We start from the raw sequence: 20,205 nt of genomic DNA, 5'->3' as shown, positions 1-20,205 counted from the left end.
ACGTAGACAGACACCAAAGTTTGGAAATTCTTTTAGCTAATGTATATGGTTTTATCCTTTGAAATACTGTGTACACACCACTGGACAGTTTTCTTTCTTCCTTTCATTGAGAACAATGGCAAATAAATTTGTTGAGGGATTTTGAACGTCTCAATCTAATGCTCTAGACAAGCCAGCAGACAAGCTTCACATCAAATTTTAACGCCCTGCTTATATTTCACACTTCATTAGCAATTGGAAAATTATTCCTTGGGATGTCTGCATACTAACATAAACATACATTTATCAGCTTAAAAATCAATTTGAAAGTAAAACAGGTACAAACATTAATAAATACTAAACATCTTTTAATTTATTGATTTATTTTAAAATTACATGACAATAAGCTCACAAAACATATTTAGATAATTGGAAGCCAGTCAAAACTGGTTTCAACAATGACCAAACTGAAATTACAAACAATACAGCTTGTCAAACCATCCTAGCTATCATAAAAAATTACAAGAACTGATAGAAATGAAGAATCTGAATGATGAATAAAAATGGTAAGATGATAGTAAAGCAAATTCTGTAACCCAAAAAATAAGAATGCATAAATTGGTGTTCATGACATGCTTATTTTGACACTCCACCAGCACTAGTTTTCTTGTTGGGCTCAAAGACATATTTGATCAGTGAATCCTTGATTGGCAGAAGTTCAGGGAATTCTTTCTTCAACTTGGATGCATCCAACTCATTGTTGCTGCGAGGGGCAACAATAACCTTGGCCTGTTCTTCCAATGTGAAATTAACCCACTTAAAATTGGGCTCAATGTAGTTCTTGTACATCTCCAAAATCTCATTGTGACTCACAACACCAGGATTTGTGAAGTTCCAAATGCCCCTGCAATTCCTTTTGGCCATCTCAACTGAAATGGGCAGCAGCTCATCCAAGATAGTCATGCTGTTTGGAATGTCAACCACTTTGTTATAGCGTGTAATCTTTGTGATGAAGTTGCGTGGGTTGCCGAGATCAGATGATATTGGCATACGGACTCTGAGGATGCAAACATTGTCATATTCTCTCAAAAGCTCCTCAACCTGGCAAAACATTTGGAAAAGAGATTTCAGTTGGCAACCATAATAAGAAAATTTTCAAGATGAAAACAGAATTGAAAATGGACAGTGTAAGAAGTTACCATGGCTTTGGTTTTCGAATAGAATGAACCAGTGAAATTAGGTTTGTCTTCTTCCTTAAACCCAATTCCAGACCCCAACGGATGTGCTGCATCAAATTCAAAAATACAGCCAGTAGCATAATTCATCATTAGAAGGTTATTCTCTCTGCAGACATCTGCCAAGGTTAAAGTACCAACAACATTGGTCCGGATTGTCTCTGGCTTATGAGTTTCACACCAATCCACATTGGGTCTGCCAGTCACTCCAGCAGCATTAAAAACATGAGTTGGCTTAACAGTTTGAATATCTGCCAAGATCTGTGACCTCTCCTGCAAACGCCCTCTTCCATACTCAAAGGGTATACCTTGCTTCTCACAAATCTTCCCAAGAAGCCCCCCAATCCACCCAGTTCTACCATAAATTAAGAACTTCAGAGCTGGCTTCTGAATAGAGGGGTTGTTCTTTGGAGTTGGAACTATCATATGGTTCTGATTAGAATTATTTACCACAAAAGAGGAATCAGAATTGCTGATATCAGGCCCATCAAACTTTCTTTCAATTCCAGGCACCATTAGCATTCTTGGATGAGGGAGCAGTGCTCCAGAGACATCACCCCACCAGTCAGGATTGTTGACATACCATTCCATGGTCTTCTTTAGACCCTCTTCCCATGAAGTATGTTCAAACCATCCCAAGCTCTTCAGCTTTTGGTCATCCAAGAAGTATCTTTGATCATTAAAAGGCCTATTCTCTACTAACTTAATATAGGTATCTGGGTTCAAAGAGAAAAGTTGGCAAATCTCCTTGGCCACATCAATCACTCTCCTTTCTTTCAATGTCCCAATGTTGTAGACATGGCCCACTTCACCCCTGTGGAGAATGACTTCGAATGCCTCCGCCACATCTTCACAGTAGAGATAACTCCTAACATTAGATCCATCCCCATGAATTGGTAGAGGCTGTCCCTTCATGGCCAAGAGGATAAATTTTGGAATCATTTTTTCAGGGAACTGGTTGGGCCCATAAACATTGTTACCTCTGGTAGTAATCACAGGCAAGCCATATGATCGCCCATATGCCATAACAAGCATTTCTGCTCCAGCTTTAGTAGCAGAATATGGGTTTGTTGGGAGGAGCTGAGAAGCCTCGTGATTCCCCACAACAGCATCCTCATCTGTCTCACCATAAACCTCATCGGTGCTCACATGGATAAACCTCTTGATTTGGCCAGTAACTTTGCAGGCCTCTAGAAGGACATGGGTGCCATATATGTTGTTCTTAGTAAATTCAAAGCTGTTGCCAAAGGAGTTGTCAACATGAGTCTGGGCTGCAAAGTGCATAATGGTATCAATGGACTCGGAAAGCAAGATGTAGTTGACAAGGTCGGCACTGCCAATATCTCCCTTGACGAACTTGAAGTTAGGGGATGATTTTGAGGGAAGCAGGTTTTTCAAATTTGAACAGTAATCAAGCTTGTCGAGGACAACAATATTGTAATTAGGGTGGTTCCTAATGAGCCGATTGCAAACATGGGATGCAATGAAGCCAGCGGCTCCTGTGATGAGGATGTTCTTTGGTTCATATGTAGTGGCCATCTCCAACTAACTTCTACATTACACAGCATACAAAAAATCAACGCAAAATCTCAGATAAGTGGCATACAATAGCTAAAGTATACCTAGAAACATGGGAGAAACAGATAAATATTCAACAAGTAGAATAGAAAATCACAACAACAACAACAACAAAAGAAAAGGAATTTAAGACCAAGTGAGATTTAGGAGAATATTTTTTCGGGTCTGCATCTCAGTAAAACATAATAATAAAGAAAAAAAATTGAATTGAGGTGTGAAGAAATAATAATTCCCAAAAGTGAAAAAGGCAAACTGCCTCCAATAGAAATTCATCTCAATTTGCTGTACTGGTGAATAGACAATATTTCCTGGAAGATAGTTTCCCCCAATAAAATATATTTTCGTTCTTATTCCCCTAAACAAAAAAGCTCTATTCATCTCAATTTACATTTGACCTTAAGAATTAGACAAAGTATATCATGTCCCACCAATTAGCATATATACATATTTATATATATATATATATATATATATATATATATTATTCCACCTCATATTCATGTTTCTCTTGAGAAACACACTTCAGAAACATAAGGCCTTTTCCCCTGAACTATTTTCTATTGAAACAAACAGAAGAGTTCAAACTTCCCAGTTCCCAACATGTTAAGCAAAGCAAAATTCCACAGCAACACAAAAAATCTCCTTTTGTTTCTCTCCCTGCATTTGTAGAAGCCTAGAAGGTGAATCCAATATATCATACTAAAAAAAAAAAAAAGCAAAAACCCACAAACCCAAAATCAAGAAAAACAAAAATCCAGAACATATTCCTCACATTATTTTCCAGAAAATTAAACAGAACCCAGAAACACAATGCATACAAACAACCAGATCTGCAAAAACAGTGCCACAACAGAACAATATCCCAAACTCAAAGCAGAAAAAACAAAGAAAGCAAAATCATAGGAACACTTAAACTAACATGCCTAAATAACAACAACGAAAACCATGAAAAACACCATTATCACTTACATAATTAAGCAACTTGAAAACATAAAAGAGAACTAATCCATAATTGAGAGCCATTAATTGACATTACTGTACAGTGTTAAAAAAAAAAAACCAGAGAGAGATACTTACAGGTAGTCCTGAGATTGAACCAAAGCCCAGAAAATAAAAATCTTAGAGAAATTCTAGAATTTTTTAAATATTTTTTATTAAAAAAAAAAAAAAAAAAAACCTGAATTTTGACAATGAGAAAGAAGAACACAGAGAGAGAAGATTGTGAGTAGGATGAGGAGGGAAAGTCCTACGATTCAGGTATTTATAAATATGCCTAACTGGAAAATATCTTGTTTTTTTTGTTTGTTGTGTTTTAACTACGTAGTACCATTAAAAGTTATTGTGTGGGGGACAGTTGGTAGTTAGAGAATAACTAACCAGTAAAATGTGGCCACGTATTGAGTTTGAGTGAACATGACAAACGATAACGTGGGGTATGAGGTTTCAATTAGGGGTTGTTATCAGATTTCAACGAGAAGATGAATGACATGGACCCAAAGCGCACGCTCGCCGACACAGAGAATAATTGCTTCGTACTTTGATAGTTCCTGTAGTTAAAGCCTTCTACAGATTTGTAGGGATTCACCGATTGATTCAGAATAAATTAGAGAGAAAACCTAAAAAAACAAAAAAAACAAAATGATTCTTTTTTTAATCTCATATTTTAGGTTTAGTTTATTTTTGTCAACTTATATTTTAAATAAAAATGTGTAATTATACTCTCATCCTTTAAGGTCAAAGAGAAAGACATTTTACCAAAATTTGAAAGAAAAAAAAAAAACCCTTTCTTAGGTTTATATTAGTAATCCAGTATTCTAAATTTATAAGATTTTTTTTTTTTTACTAAAGTTTAACAATATTTAGTAAAAACAAAACTAATAAATTAGAATTAAAATACCAAATTTATCAAATACCAAAAACTTGCAATGACTAATTTCCCAGCAACCCATTGAAAAAAATGAAAGAAGCAAAAATTGTACTAAATATTTTTTAATTAAAAAGTTAAAACACTGGATTTTAATTATGAGAGGAGGTTAATTTTAGAAATTTGCTTTTAAGCAAAAGGCAGGTTAGTACACAATATTTTTAATATCAATTTACATACTTTGGTCAAGTTGATGTAAAGGGTTTTTTTTTTTTTTTTTTTCCTTTAAGTTTGAGGCAGAATGTCATTCGCATAAACTTTAAGGGAGGGGAGTGTAAATACTTCTAAATAAAATAAATTGATAAAAAAGTCTCTATTGGTCTATCAATTTATACTAGTTAGAACCTCATGCATGTGCATGAGTACAATTTTTTAGGAAAAAGTACACGCATGCCATATATATATAAGTTTCAACCTAGTAAACAACAATTTTTCATAGAATTATGTAAAAAGTAGATAAATTTGAATTATTTTTAGCTAGACAAACATATGGCATTGGAAAGCATAATCTTTCAAACCCTATCTTTTTCTGATTTTAGATATATAATTACGTATATGATTGGATTTTTTTATAGGTCATTTATATTGGATTCCTCGTATTTTACGTTGAATTAACTCACTAGATACAAAAATTAAAAGGATTTAGATGGGACACATGATACAAAATTAAACTCTAATTGAAATCCAATTTGGATTCTATTTCAATTTTCTCTCACCTTTGGTTATACACACACACACACACACATATGAGTCATTGAAAAAAAAAATGAAATTGCATATTATGGTGGGCTCATGTATGATATGGTAGGCTAATTTGAGAATGATGTGAAATTATTTGTTAATAGCTTTATTGCAATAAAACTAAGCACATCTTTTTTCTTTTTATTTATTAATTGATAGCATAGGTTTGAACTTATTATGAAGTCTACCCCATAATGATAAGACATGGATTTTATGTGTAAGCGGGACTTGAATCCAGATCTTACTCAATCACAAAACTTTACTAGTTGAGTGAAGTGGAATAGACAAAATAAGCTCATTCTAATACATAAATTACGCAGTTTGTTTAAATGGAAAACATTATTTGAAGACATTTTTTTGCATTTACCTTGTTTGTTAGTATCGGGGAAAAAGGGGTTGTTAGGTTCTAAAGGTTTAGGAGTTTATGTATTTAGAATTCTAATTTGTAATATTGGCAAACCATAATCAAAATAATATGTTTAGTCTTGTTAAAGTGTGCTCAAAATTGATTAATTATTGTAAAGTTGGAATCGAGAGATTGTAGATGCATTGGGCATTTCGGTCTGACTCAATCGATCAAAAAATAGATTCGATCGATCGAAAGTCGACCAGATTGCGTTTTCTGCAGTTTTTCCAACTCAGCCCTAACTCATTAAACATTTAGGGTTTTATGTTTTTGCCCTAGGTATATAAGGTAAAACCCTAGACACGTTTTAGACTTGCTCCAGTTGTATTGTTGCTCATACATTGCTATTTTATGTAAATCTCTTGTGAGATCTAGAGGAGCTTTCCTTTACACAAAACTTAGAGTTTTCAAGATTGAGATCACTTAACATCTTGATGATCAACTTGGTTGCTACCATTGAAGCTTAAAGGATATCAAGCGTGGGTGCTTGTAGCTGATTGAAGAATTCAAGAAAGAAGGAGTCCGTGGATTCGGAGCTTGCACGTGGTCGTGTCAGTAAGTTCTACTGGTAGGTAGCATTAAGAAGTCGAGCGGGAAGCTTGTAAGTCCTTTTGTATGAACTTCGATTCTTTCATAGTGAATTCAGGTTCGCCTTGAGGATAGGTGAGTAAAATCCTCCCCAGGTTTTTTTACCGTTTGGTTTTCCTGGGTGATCATATCTTGTGTTATTTATTATTCTGCTGCTAAATATTCTTGATATGATTGTTTGATTGTTTTAACCTAGAATTGCTTAATTTGACTAAGTAACAACTTGGCTAATTAACTAGGCTACTCAATCTGGTTGTGTGTTAAGGGGTCTAAAATTTCCATCAGGGGTCAACGGAAAATTATCTTTTAACTTTTCTTATTAAGTAATGTTACAGTTACAAACTATTTTACAACATTTTTACAAAATTTTGATGTGGCCAACCTCTTATTGATTTTCATCTATGCCACCATTAATATCATTTTTTTATTTACCAATAATTACTCATCACATCAGCAGTTTGTAAAAAAAATTGTATCTCTAGCATTATTCTTTCTCTTTTGAGTAATGATACAGTCACAAACTATTTTACAACATTTTTACAAAATGTTGATGTGACCAACCTCTTATTGGTTTTCATTTAGGCTCACCATTAATATCACTTTTTCATTTACCAATAATCACTCACCACATTAGTAGCTTTTAAAATTTTTTGTACAAAAGTTTGTGTCTCTAGCATTATTATTTCTTATGAGTAATGCTAAATCCATAAACTATTTTACAATATTTTTACAAAATGTTGATGTGACCAACCTTTTATTGGTTTTCATATAAACCCACTATTAATATTACTTTTTATTTACTAATAATCACTCACCACATCAGCAGTTTGTAAAATTTTTTGTAAAAAAGTTTATATCTTTAGTATTATTCTTTTTTATGAGTAATGCTATAGTCACAAACTATTTTACAATATTTTTACAAAATGTTGATGTAGTCAACCTCTTATTGGTTTTCATTCAGGCCTACCATTAATATCTCTTTTTAATTTACTAATAATCATTTACCATATCAGCAGTTTGTAAAATATTTTGTAAAAAAGTTGGTGTAAGGACCAAAAAATCTAACGGCTTAGGCCCACTTAGAATAGTGAGTGGCACAGTTCAACCTTGGCCCAAATCAATAGAATTTGTAAGAGGAGGAAACAAATAACAAGAGTGGACTCTGCCCGAGGATAGAAATAGAGAAGAAAAGGTTAATCTTATAAAAAAAAGGGGAATCTATCCCTCCACCAGCTCGCCCGAGAAGGATAAGTTCATATAGATAGTTACACTGTTCACTCTCTTTTCTCTCTCTCGTTTGTGCTTAACACTTTTTGATGCCTCTGTCTCGATCCATTTCTCCAATGCTCCTTCTTTTCCTTATATACTTCTACTTCTATCATATCTCTACCTAGGAGTGTGTATGAGTCAGGTTGGGTTGGGTTGAGGGAATTTTTTGATCCAACCCACCATGGTGGGTCAAAAAAAATTCAACTCAACCCAACTCACATGGGTCGGGTTGAACCTACGGGTTGGACAAATTTTTTTTTTTTTATTACTATTATTATTAAATTGAGCAAAAAAAAATATCACATTTACCACCTAAGTTAATAAACAAAATATACATTAATATATAAACTAATATTCCAACTTAATTGTAAACAAAATATGTCTAAGTATCCAACTGAGATGATAAACAAAATATAAATGAATTAGTATCCTAATTCACTTATAAACAAATGAATTCCTAATTTAGTTATACACAAAATATATCTAACTAAGTTGATAAACAAAATATATAATATATATTTAATATATATATATATAATATATGATAGTAGGAACCGAAGTGCCCTACAACTAGTTTTTTTTTTTTTTTTTAAATTATTAAATATATATTAAATATGGGTGGGTCGGGTTGGATTTGGCAGGTTTGTAATTTTATGACCCAAACCCAACCCGACCCGCTATTAAAAAAAAAAAAATTGTAACATAAACCAACCTACCAAGTCCTAAAAATCGACCCAACCCGACCCATCGGGTTGGGTCGGGTTTAGCGAGTCGGTGGGTTTTCTGCATACCCCTACTAGACTAGAAACTTCTCTACTATCCACTGACTTCCACTCTCTTTAGATTCCAGCTCCCACTTAGAATACTATAGAGTACCTTGATTCATTTCTTCCCTTCCTCGAGTAGCTTTCTTCTTCAGGCCCGTGGCCTGCGGCATTCCCACACCAATGCTGCAACTCTTCAACTTCATCCTCGGTCCTCGGGCTCCCACAATTTGTATCTCTAGCATTATTCTTTCTTATGAATAATGCTATAGTTACAAACTATTTTATAATATTTTTACAAAATGTTGATGTTGCCAACCTCCTATTGGTTTTCATTTAGGCCCACTATTAATATTACTTTTTTATTTACTAATAATTACCTACCACATCAGTAGTTTGTAAAAAATTTTGTGCTCTTATTTAGCTTAGAATGAGATAGAGTTATTTTCCGCTAAATTCTTTTGGAAATCAACTCTATCTCATGCAAAGTTTGATAAAGAAAATAACTCTATCTTACATAAACCTAAATAAGAGAAGTCAAGAGATAATTTTTCAACTCATTTTAAGGAAAACATACAAAAATGAGATAATTAAAAAAAAATGATTCATTTCCAAAAAATATTAATGTCAAAACAAACAAAAAGGAAATAATACTAAGTTATTCTTTCCTTATTAATATATTTATGGTGATTGTCATTTGCAGAGACTTAATGAGATTTATTCCGGGAGAAAATATGGTGTGACATAAAATAATTATCCGATACAACTAGGCATATTATAGGCATATATATAATGATCACCTATAAGGCCTTACACTTATAAGATATTCATCCACTGCTTTCCTCTCCTTAGTTTAAAAAAAATGTATGATCAAGCCTTCAAAGATTTTATGTGTAAATGAGAGTGATGTTAGTTACATTTTTTTTTTTTTTGATAAGGTATGAGTGTCATAGACTTATAGCATATTATTTGGGGTGGAGATTGTATTTAGTGTATTAGTGTATTAGACATGTTAAGATTTGAACATGTATCCAAAACAAGGCACGTATCCAAATCTCAAAGTGTTTAGTGCATTACTGCACTGGACACAAGCCATGTCCTATTAATTGAGCCATGACCCTATTCTTTACTCTTATTATTATTATTATTTTTCATTGAAGACCTTACTCTTTACTCTCTCTCATTAGAAAAGAAAATATCATTTAAAATAAAGCTTCAAGGCAGATAAATGCTCGTCTTAGAAAAATGAGTAAAATTTTAGTCGAAGTCCAGCATCAAATTATTTGCCAAGAAAAGGTGTAGTGCTATATATATCATATTCTTATTTCAAGATTTGACCTGCCTCGTGAGATGCCAAGGTCTCAAGGACATATGAGAGCATAAAAAACGTGACCAATCACTTTTATGGATCTATAGTTTTTTTTTTCTTTTTTTCTTTTTTTTTTTTAATGAATCTATAGTTGGTTTTATACATTATATGCAAATGTGTATATATAATAAACTTCTCACATGAGAGTGGACCTCATAAGCGTGAGAGTCACTCTTATATAAGAAAGGTGTATATATGCCCATTACACTATATAATCCCTTCAGATGTAAAACATTATAAAAAAAAAATGACAAAGTTTAGCTATAAAATTGGTTGTAGTTTAACGCTACAAACTCACTCAATAAAATAAATATTACAACATATTTTGAAAATTTAACCGTTGAATTGCATGTTCTTTCGCCCTTAATACACATGTTAAATTTGTGTCAATCGAATATCATTTACTATATGATCTAAAAGCTTATATTTAGTGCATAATTTTAAATTACAAAAATTTGTTATTTAAAAAATTTATTGATGACATAGCTATTGATCTTTAATTTTTTTTGAAATTTTGTAAGTATATAGGATATAAGAAGAAGATGTAATCTAAAGGTGGATTTGTTAAAATTCACCTCCAACAAAAAGATATTAAGTAAGTTTGTAACCTAAGGCTACAACTAATTTTGTAGCTAAATTTGTCCATAAAAAATATTATTACCACTTAATTATTTTTTAAATTCCATATAAACATGAACTTTTTTTTTTTAAACGAAGATAAATTATACAAACATAAACTTCTTTCTTTTTTGATAATTTGATAGTTGGGGATGAGGCAATTTGAACCTTAGATGTCTCTATTAAAACACTAGGAGATGCAAATTATTAGTTGATGTATAAAGTTTTTTACTACAAACATGAATTTGAGTGTGTTACATAAATTAATTAGTAATAATATATCTCCTTTTTGTGGTAATAAAGGAAACTCCATTAAGAAACTAACAACTTAAAATACACAATCTTAGTCTTGCACTATACTCTTTAATGCTATTTTCAAAACATATGTACACTTGTTTTCTTCTTTGTAACAGTGTTTGATTGTCAACTAGTAAGGCAAATTCACCTAGACATTCCTTTGAACTTTTCATAAGGCAAACCACAGCATTAGCACCGAGTTAGTAATGATATATTCACATGTATATGACTCAAATAAAAGAAAAAAAGTGAGGGCGGAGTGCAAGTAACTGTTTTGTGGGTTGTCACCACTACAAAAAACTAGGCCTATAGTGGCGTTTCAAAAACGCCACTACAGGTCCAAAAAACGCCACTATAGGCCCATTTTGGCTATAGTGGCGTTTGCTATAGTGGCGTTTGTAAACGCCACTATTGTACCGCTATTATAGGCCTATAGTGGCGTTTCTCAAAAACGCCACTATAGGTCCACCCTATAGTGGCGTTTCCAAACGCCACTATAGACCCTTTTTTTTTTTTTTTTGAAAAATGCTATAGTGGCGTTTGACAAACGCCACTACAGGGTAGACCTATAGTGGCGTTTACAAACGCCACTATAGCATTTTTCAAAAATAAAAAAAGGGTCTATAGTGGCGTTTACAAACGCCACTATAGGCCTATAATAGCGGTACAATAATGGCGTTTATAAATGCCACTATAGAAAACGCCGCTATAGCCAAAAAACCACCAAAAAAATTTTAATTACCAAAAATTAATTTTTGGTAATCAAAAGACTTTTATTTTTGACGTGAAAAAGTTTTTTTTTTTTTAAATTCAATTAAGATTGTAATTAAATTAAAAGATACAAAACAAAACAAAATACAAACACTATAGATAGCTATCCCAGCAAATTGAAAGTCAAACACAAACCCACCTAAAAAAAATTCAAAATCAAACACGCTCACATCCAAAAAAAATAGCAACTCCAAATACAAACACTATGGTTATCCCAACAAATTCAAATGAAAACACAAACCCACCTAAAAAAAAATTCAAAATCAAACACACAAAAAAAAAAATATATATATATATATATAGCAACCCCACCCCAACACATTCAGCCGCCACAGACCAATAACTTGCAAAAAGAAATCATCAAATTGATTTTGAATTTTTCACTACTTGAGTAAGATATTAATCACAACACTTGAGATCTCTAAATTAACCTGAGAGACCCACAAAGCAAAGTTGATAGCAGACAGAATAGGCCAAAACTATTATAAAAAAAGGAATAGACTTTACAAGCATTAAAATTTTTTTAAAAAAATACTTACTTGCAACTATACAATCAATAGCATTCTTCCTTCAATCACAAATCCCATAATAGTAGCACCATTTACAAATTTGAACAAAATTAACTAGTTGCAACACTATCTTCAAATCCAAAACCCACTAACATTAACACCACCACAAATAAAATAGGAAAAATTAAATCAAATAGGAGAAAAAGAGAAAAGAATAAATCCAGGTGTGTAGTGAAAGAAGAGTAAAAGAAGGAAAAAAAGAAACAGAAAAGAAGAGAAAGAAAGAAAGAAGCCTGAAGAAGTGGAGATAAGTGAGCTAGAAAAAGAGAGAAAGAAAAAAAGAAAGAAAAGAAAGAAGAAGGCTGAAGAAGTTACGTGGAGCTAGAGAAGGATATAAGGTGAGTGGGGGTAGGTGGGGTTAGGTGGGTTTTGAATTTTGAATTTTAAATTTTTTTGTTTAGTTCTTTTATATATATATATATATAAATGATATGTACATAATATTTTCACAATATTTTTACAACAAATTTTAAGTGGTAGGTTGTTACTAGTTGTTATTATTGGGGAAAAAAGTAATCCTAGTATTAAGTTCAAATTTGAACTAATAACAACTAACCACTTATTATTTGTTGTGAAAATATTGTAAAAATGTTGTGGACGTAGCACCTCATATATATATATATAGAGAAATGCATGTTCACAACATTTTTACAATATTTTTATAACAAATTTTAAGTGGCATATTGTTACTGTTGAGGCCAAAAAGTAATCTTAGTGTTCAGTTCAAATTTAAACCAATAAAAATTAATCACTTATAATTTGTTGTGAAAACATTATAAAATGTTGTTAATATAACACTTCTCATTTAATATAAATAAATAATATATATATATATATATATTACCTCAACGTTGAATCAATTCGGTTTTTTTTTTTTTTTTTTGGAATAGTTTAGAATATGCCATAGAATATTCTATGGCATATTCCTAAAACAAATCATAGTTTTTGTGTTTACGGATTGATTTTTTTTAGTTTTTTTTTTTAAATTTTTTTTAAGGAATGGTTTGGAATATGCTATAGAATATGCTAGGAATATTCTATGGCATATTCCTAGCTAGAATAAATCACCCTTTTTTTTTTTTTTACGGGTTGATTTTTTTTTTTTAAAGAATAGTTTGAAACATACCATAAAATATTTTTACAACAATATTTTTATAACAAATTTTAAATGGTGAGTTGTTATTGGTTCTTATTGTTGGGTTAAAAAAGCAATTTCTTTGCTAAATTTAAATTTGAACTAACAACAATTAATTACCCATGATTTGTTGTGAAAATGTTATTAAAATGTAGTGAAATTTGTTGTGAAAATGTTTTTTTTTTTTTTTAAGAACCTATAGTGGCGTTTGTCAAACGCTACTATAGGTCGTACACTTACAGGGCCTATGGTGGCGTTTGACAAACGCCACTATAGGCCTTTTTCTCTGCATGCACAAATTAAAAAATCCCAAAAAATGCCTATAGTGGCGTTTGACAAACGCCACTATAGGTCCTACACTTACAAGGGCCTATAGTGGCGTTTGTCAAACGCCACTATAGGTCTATTATAATTATAAAAGAAATTAAACCCAGCCGAAAATTTTTTTTTTTTTAAAAGTAAAAAAAAAGTGCCTATAGCAGCGTTTGTACCATGAGGAACGCCATTATAGGTCGCACCTATAGTGGCGTTTTTAAAAACGCTACTATAGGCCCTTAAAAACGCTGCTATAGAGTACCTATAGTAGCGTTTATATAAAACGCCATTATAGGACTTGCTAAACGCAGCTATAGGGTACCTATAGTGGCGTTTATATAAAACGCCACTAGAGGGTACCTATAGTGGCGTTTTTGACAAACGCCGCTAAAAAAAACGCCACTATAGGCCAAGTTTTTTGTAGTGCACTCTATGCCTATTTTTAAGAATGAAAAGTACTTTTCATTTAAAAATAATAATAATAATAATAAATGAATGAAAAGAAAAAGAAAACTACTTTAGAGTTTAGAGCACTAAATTTCAAAATTCCCCACATGGAAATCATCTTACGACTTACGAGCACACTTAAGACTAATAAGATTTTTTTTGGAAAGAATATGACTTATAAATTATAGATGCGATGATTAATATATAATTTATAAACTTTTAACTTCTCTTTTTGCAATAATGAGTAATAATGATATTTTCTAAAGGTTCGATTGATGATTGATAATAATAATAATAATAATAATAATAATAATAATACATATCAAATATATCAATTTAGACCGAATGTTTTTCATTTTTTAATAGCCAGACTTCAAAGTCATACTCATGAGAAGATCGATGGAAACATCACAATAAAGATTTTAATACTTTTATTGAATAAATTTTAAATGATTTTTTTCCCCTCAAATTTGACACCTTTCTATTTAAGAGGGTCATAGATTTCATAGTAAGCTTTTTTTATTTGAGTAGTGTTACAGCTACAAACTATTTTACAATATCTTTACAAACTATTGATGTGACCAACTTCTTATTAGTTTTCATCTTGACTTACCATTAATATCTTTTTTTTATTTACTAATAATGACTCACCATGTTAGCAGTTTGTAAATTTTTTTTTATAAAAAAGTTTGTATTTCTATCATTACTCTTTTTATTTTCACAATCCACATGAACTAACTAACTTCAATCTTTTCAAAGAAAATGCGTATACACTACAGTCAAATGGTTATGGAACCAAAAATTTTATAAATCAAAATAAATCAAAAGACAATACAATATGGATTGAGTTAAAGTTGCCTTTGATTTAATTTTTAACAATATCATATATATGTTTAAATGAATTTTTATTCGATGAATTTATTTTTTTGACAGATCCATTACTAGATTATATCATCTTTTTATACTCTTTAGAGATACAAAACATGAGCTTATAGATTGAATAACATATAGAAGCGCACTTTAACTCAAAAGGTTTAAGCCCAATGGGTATGTGCTTAATTATGTTATATTAACTACTCATTCTTCATCTACTGTTTATCCTCCAAAAAGAAAAAAATATTCATTTTTCTCATCATTATTCAATGATTTTTATAATATTTAAGTAGATATATCCATCATGTTTATAATCTTTAAGTAGATATATATATATTTTAAATTTAATCTTTTTTTTTCTTCCAAATAACATAGTTATTAATTTTAGGTCATCTTAATGTTTTGTAAATATAGAGGGTATAAGAAAGCAATATAATCCAAAAATAGATTTATAAAAATAAAAAATAAATTTTTTTTTTTAGTAATGTAACATTCACAAAAATTACATACTCATTCTTCTTTTCTCACCCAAACATATACTTCTCTTTCTCTCTCTCTCTCTCTCTCTCTCTCTCTCTCTCTCTCTCTCTCTCCTACATATTTTCTAAATAAGACTCACTAGAAAGTTCCCTAGGAGGCCCCTTATAACCTCAATTGCTCCAAAATTTTAAGGCAAATTCTAAAATTTTAGTTATTTATTTATTTATTATTATTATTTATGTTGAAACATATGAATTTGGTTCAAGCTACACATGGTGAGACGCCATAGTGATCATTTAAATTGAATTTTAAGATAGGATTTTCTTAATTTGATCGACTAAAGTTTCAAACTTTTGTTAAAAAAAGAAAAACCCAACTTCTAACCATATTCCAGATCATTTTTATGTAGCACAGATTTAAAGATATATAAGGGTTGAATGTAAATGAAGCCTCTAGAATCAGCTAGTGTTGCTGAAGAAATATCAGATAACAGTGAAGTAGATGCAGATTTACTTTTAGTTTCATCAGGTAACAAAATTCTATTGGAATCTTGAGTTTTAGATTTAGCATACTCATATCATATGGTTCCAAAGAAAGATTGGTTTGACACGTATAAGCTTTACAATTGTAGTATGGTCCAAATAGTGCTTTACAGATTGATTGGGAACACAGTTGTAGGAAGAGTTGCAGTCACCACTCCGATAGAGTCCAGCACTGACGACACAAAATTATGGCATATGCGACTTGGCCATATTGGTGAACGTGGTATGTTAGAGCTGCACAAGAGAAATTTATTGAAAGGGGTGAAGACATGCAAGCTAGACTTCTGCAAGTATTGTGTGTATGGGAAGCAGCATAGAGTCAGTTTCAAGACAGGCTCTCATACAAGTAAGGGTGTTCTTGACTACATTCATTCAGATGTTTGGGGTCCAGTATCAGTTTCTTCTCATAGCGGTGCTCAGTATTTGTCAGTTTCATTGATGACTACTCTAGAAAGGTATGGATTTATTTTATGAAGCATAAGTCTGATGTGTTTGGCATATTTAAAAAGTGGAAAGCACAGGTTGAGAATCAGACTGGCAGGAAAATAAAATACCTTAGAACAGATAATGGACTAGAGTATAGAGATAAAGAATTCATAAAATTTTGTGAATTAGAAGGCATTACTCGTCACTTCACAGTTAAAGGAACTCCACAGCAGAATGGGGTTGCAGAGAGAATGAACAGAACCTTAGCAGAAAGAGCCAGATGCATGAGATTAAATGCAGGGTTGCCTAAGGTGTTCTGGGCAGAGACAGTTAACACAGCAAGCTTCATTATTAATAGATCTCCATCATCAGCCATAGATTTCAAGATTCCAGAAGAGGTTTGGTCAGGTAGACCAGTTGATTATTCGAGTCTAAAAATCTTTGGTTGTCCAGCTTATGTGCATGTGCAGAGTGGAGAGCGTTCTAAATTGGATTCGAAGTCAAGAAAATGCGTATTTCTTGGTTTTGAAAAAGGTGTTAAAGGCTACAGGCTTTGGGATCCAATCTCAAAGAAAACGGTGACCAGCAGAGATGTCATATTTGATGAAGCCTTATGTTGAAACAGAATGAAGCAGAGACATGTGATGATAGTCCACAGGAGAAATTAACTGTTGAGGTGGAGTTTGACGAGAATAGTTCATCCAGTGATAAGGGTGATGCTGAGATTGATCCACAGCAGCAACAAGAAGAGTCTTATTCAATTGCTAAAGGTAGAGAGAAGCGGGTTCACAAAGCACCACAGAGATATGGCTTTGAAGATATGGTTAGCTTTGCTCTCATAACTAGCAGTGGAGATCCATTGTCTTACAAGGATGTAGAAGAGATGGGGTCACTACAGAAGAATAAGATTTGGGAATCATCTAGTATGTTGATAAAGCCAATTCCAACAGACAAGTTCAAGAGCTACTTGGACTTGGTTGATGTTTGCAGCTTGTAAGCCCTTAAGGGCTAAGGTGGAGGCGATGGAGGAGTTTGCTCGTGTAGCTTGATCAATTCAAGCCAAGGTGGAGATTTGTTGAAGTGCTTGGTGTGGCTTGAATTGCCACAAGCCCAAGTTGACCGAATCCTATTTGTAATAGGAACCTCTTCTGCCGACTTTGACATATATATAAATATATATATTTTAGGTTATGAGATGAAGAAGCAGCCGTGGAATTAGAGAATTCCAATTAACCTAGTGAGCAGCCGCATGAGAGAAAAATAGAGAAAAGAGAGGCAGCCAGCTTCTATTCTTATTGTTTCTGTGAGAGAGTGCTAGGGTGTAATTGGGATTTGGGTTTCTTGAGAGTGTTATTGTGCACTATTGTATCTCCCTATTTTTTATAGTGAAATTTCTCCGTCTCCGTCGCGTGGAGGTAGGCAGTTTGCCGAACCACGTAAATTCTTGTGTTCTTTGTGTGTGCTTGTTATTTAATTTCCGCTTATTTACTGTTATTGATTGGAGTCCTGGGGTGCTATCTGCACAACATAGAGCTTGTAGTGAAGGCGATAACAGCAATAGTGATGAGAGCTATATCAGGTCTGTCTACCGTCAACTCATTGCTTGGACTATATATGATATATTTGTGTTTATCTGAATGGGATGCGGCAGATTTCAATAAGTTGTATTAAGAGAGGGGGGAATATGGTAGGGCATTCTTTAGCTAAGTATGCAAAAATATTGATGATGTAATCTATTGGATAGAGGATTCACCACCACCGGCGGTGGAGGCTTTGTATTTATTATAATTGTATTTGTATATAGAAGTAAATATTCTATTCCTTTAATTTTCTCCAAAAAAAATCTACCCTTAAAAGTTATTATATTTATATTAATTTATATATGAATTGTATATTCTACATAAAACAAATTATTAGTGTCAAAAATTTAAAAGCAGGTTTAAATATAGAAGGAAAGTTAAATTTAATTGAAATATACGTATTAAAATAAATTATAAAGTCTCAAAGATTACATGGCAAAAATATTATAAATTAATCAAACGGTCAAGCATTTTTGGTTAAAAATCTTTGAATTTTGTTGTTGATTTCTTAATGTTATTGTGTAAGTTTTTGAAAGCCTAGATTCTTCCATACCTCACTAACTATAAGTGCTTATTTTCTGTCCTTTCATCACCATCAAAGCACCTTTGGTAATCTTCATGATTCCACCCTTTGATGAGTATGAATAGCCCAAATCATCCAATACTCCTAAAGAAATCAAATTCTTTCTAAGATCTGGAACATGTCTGACATTACTAAGAACTCTCACAACTCCATCAAACATCTTGATCTTCACGGTACCAATCCCAATAACCGGGCATGTAGCATCATTACCCATTTGGACCATACCACCGTTGTAAGGTTTATACGTGTCAAACCAATCTTTCTTTGGAGTCATATGATAAGAGCATGCTGAATCTAAAACCCAAGATTCTAATAGAACGTTGTTACTTGATGAAACTGAAAGTAAATCTACACCAGCTTCACTATCATTTGATGTTTCTTCAACAACACTAGCTGATTCTAGGGGCTTCTTTCCATTCTTCTTCTCCTCTAAATGCTCTTTCAACTCTTTACATTGATTCTTGTAATGTCCTTTCTTGTGACAATAAAAACACTCTACATCTTTCTTTGCACGTGATTTAGACTGTGATGTTTTCCTGTTGGAGTTCCGTCCTCTTGACCTGCTTCTACCCCTATTGCTTGACTCAGACTTTACAATAAGTCCATCAGCCTGAGAACCATCACCATCTTGCTTCATCTTTATGTGTGACAAGAGAGCACTAGTCACCTCCTCGAGTACTATAGTCTCTTTCCCGTACATCAACGTAGTCACTAGATAATCAAAAGAAGTAGGAAGCAACGCTAACAAGAGTAATGCTTTATCTTCATCCTCATAATTCACCCCAAAACTTAACAGTTGGGTGTTCAACATGTTAAATGTGTTGAGATGCTCCAACAGATCTGAACCCTCCTTCATATGCAAACTATACAGTTGCTTCTTCACGTACAACTTGTTCGTCAAGTTCTTTCTCATATAAAGACCTTTTAGTTTTTCCTAAACCTCCTTTGCAGTCTTTGCTTCTAGGATGTTTTGAATGACCTCATCACCTAGGTTTAGACGAATAGCGCTAGCTGCTTTCTCATCCATCTCTACCCATTCTACATCCTTCATTGTTTCCGGTTTCTTCTCCTTCCTAAGCAAGGCCTTGTGAACTCCTTGTTGAATTAGGAGATCCTTCATCCGCCTTTGCCAAAGAGAAAAATTTCCCTTGCCACAAAACTTCTCTACATCATACTTTGTGCTTGACATCTTTACTGTGTTCAAAGGATTGAATCCTAACCTGGCTCTGATACCACTTGTTGTGCAGATAGCACCCCAGGACTCCAATCAATAACAGTAAATAAGCGGAAATTAAATAACAAGCACACACAAAGAACACAAGAATTTACGTAGTTCGGCAAATTGCCTACCTCCACGGAGACGACAGAGAAATTTCACTATAAAAAATAGAGAGATACAATAGTGTACAATAACACTCTCAAGAAACCCAAATCCCAATTACACCCTAGCACTCTCTCACAGAAACAATAAGAATAGAAGCTGGCTGCCTCTCTTTTCTCTATTTTTCTCTTATGCGGCTGCTCACTAGGTTAATTGGAATTCTCTAATTCCACGGCTGCTTCTTCATCTCATAACCTAAAATATATATATTTATATATATGTCAAAGTCGGCAGAAGAGGTTTCCTATTACAAGTAGGATTCGGTCAACTTGGGCTTATGGCAATTCAAGCCACACGCAAGCCCACTTCAACACTCTGAAAATCCAACTTCCATG

General features: G+C 32.7%; 1 protein-coding gene across 1 annotated transcript; it reads right to left on the bottom strand.

Annotated features, from left to right (window-relative positions):
• Positions 1-330: 330 nt before the first annotated feature.
• Positions 331-3,920, bottom strand: LOC136067211 (trifunctional UDP-glucose 4,6-dehydratase/UDP-4-keto-6-deoxy-D-glucose 3,5-epimerase/UDP-4-keto-L-rhamnose-reductase RHM1-like). Its single transcript, XM_065772754.1, has 3 exons — positions 3,870-3,920; positions 1,179-2,766; positions 331-1,080 (listed from the first exon to the last, which is right to left on the bottom strand). Exons 2-3 carry the CDS (start codon positions 2,751-2,753, stop codon positions 616-618), a joined length of 2,040 nt encoding a protein of 679 aa, XP_065628826.1. The 5' UTR covers positions 2,754-2,766; positions 3,870-3,920; the 3' UTR covers positions 331-615.
• Positions 3,921-20,205: the final 16,285 nt, after the last annotated feature.

Source organism: Quercus suber, unplaced genomic scaffold (assembly GCF_002906115.3).
Source record: "Quercus suber isolate HL8 unplaced genomic scaffold, Cork oak 2.0 scaffold_63, whole genome shotgun sequence".
NCBI classification, from domain to species: Eukaryota; Viridiplantae; Streptophyta; class Magnoliopsida; order Fagales; family Fagaceae; genus Quercus; species Quercus suber.
The sequence above is the reverse complement of the archived record's forward strand: the minus strand, read 5'-3'. Positions and strand labels throughout refer to the sequence as shown.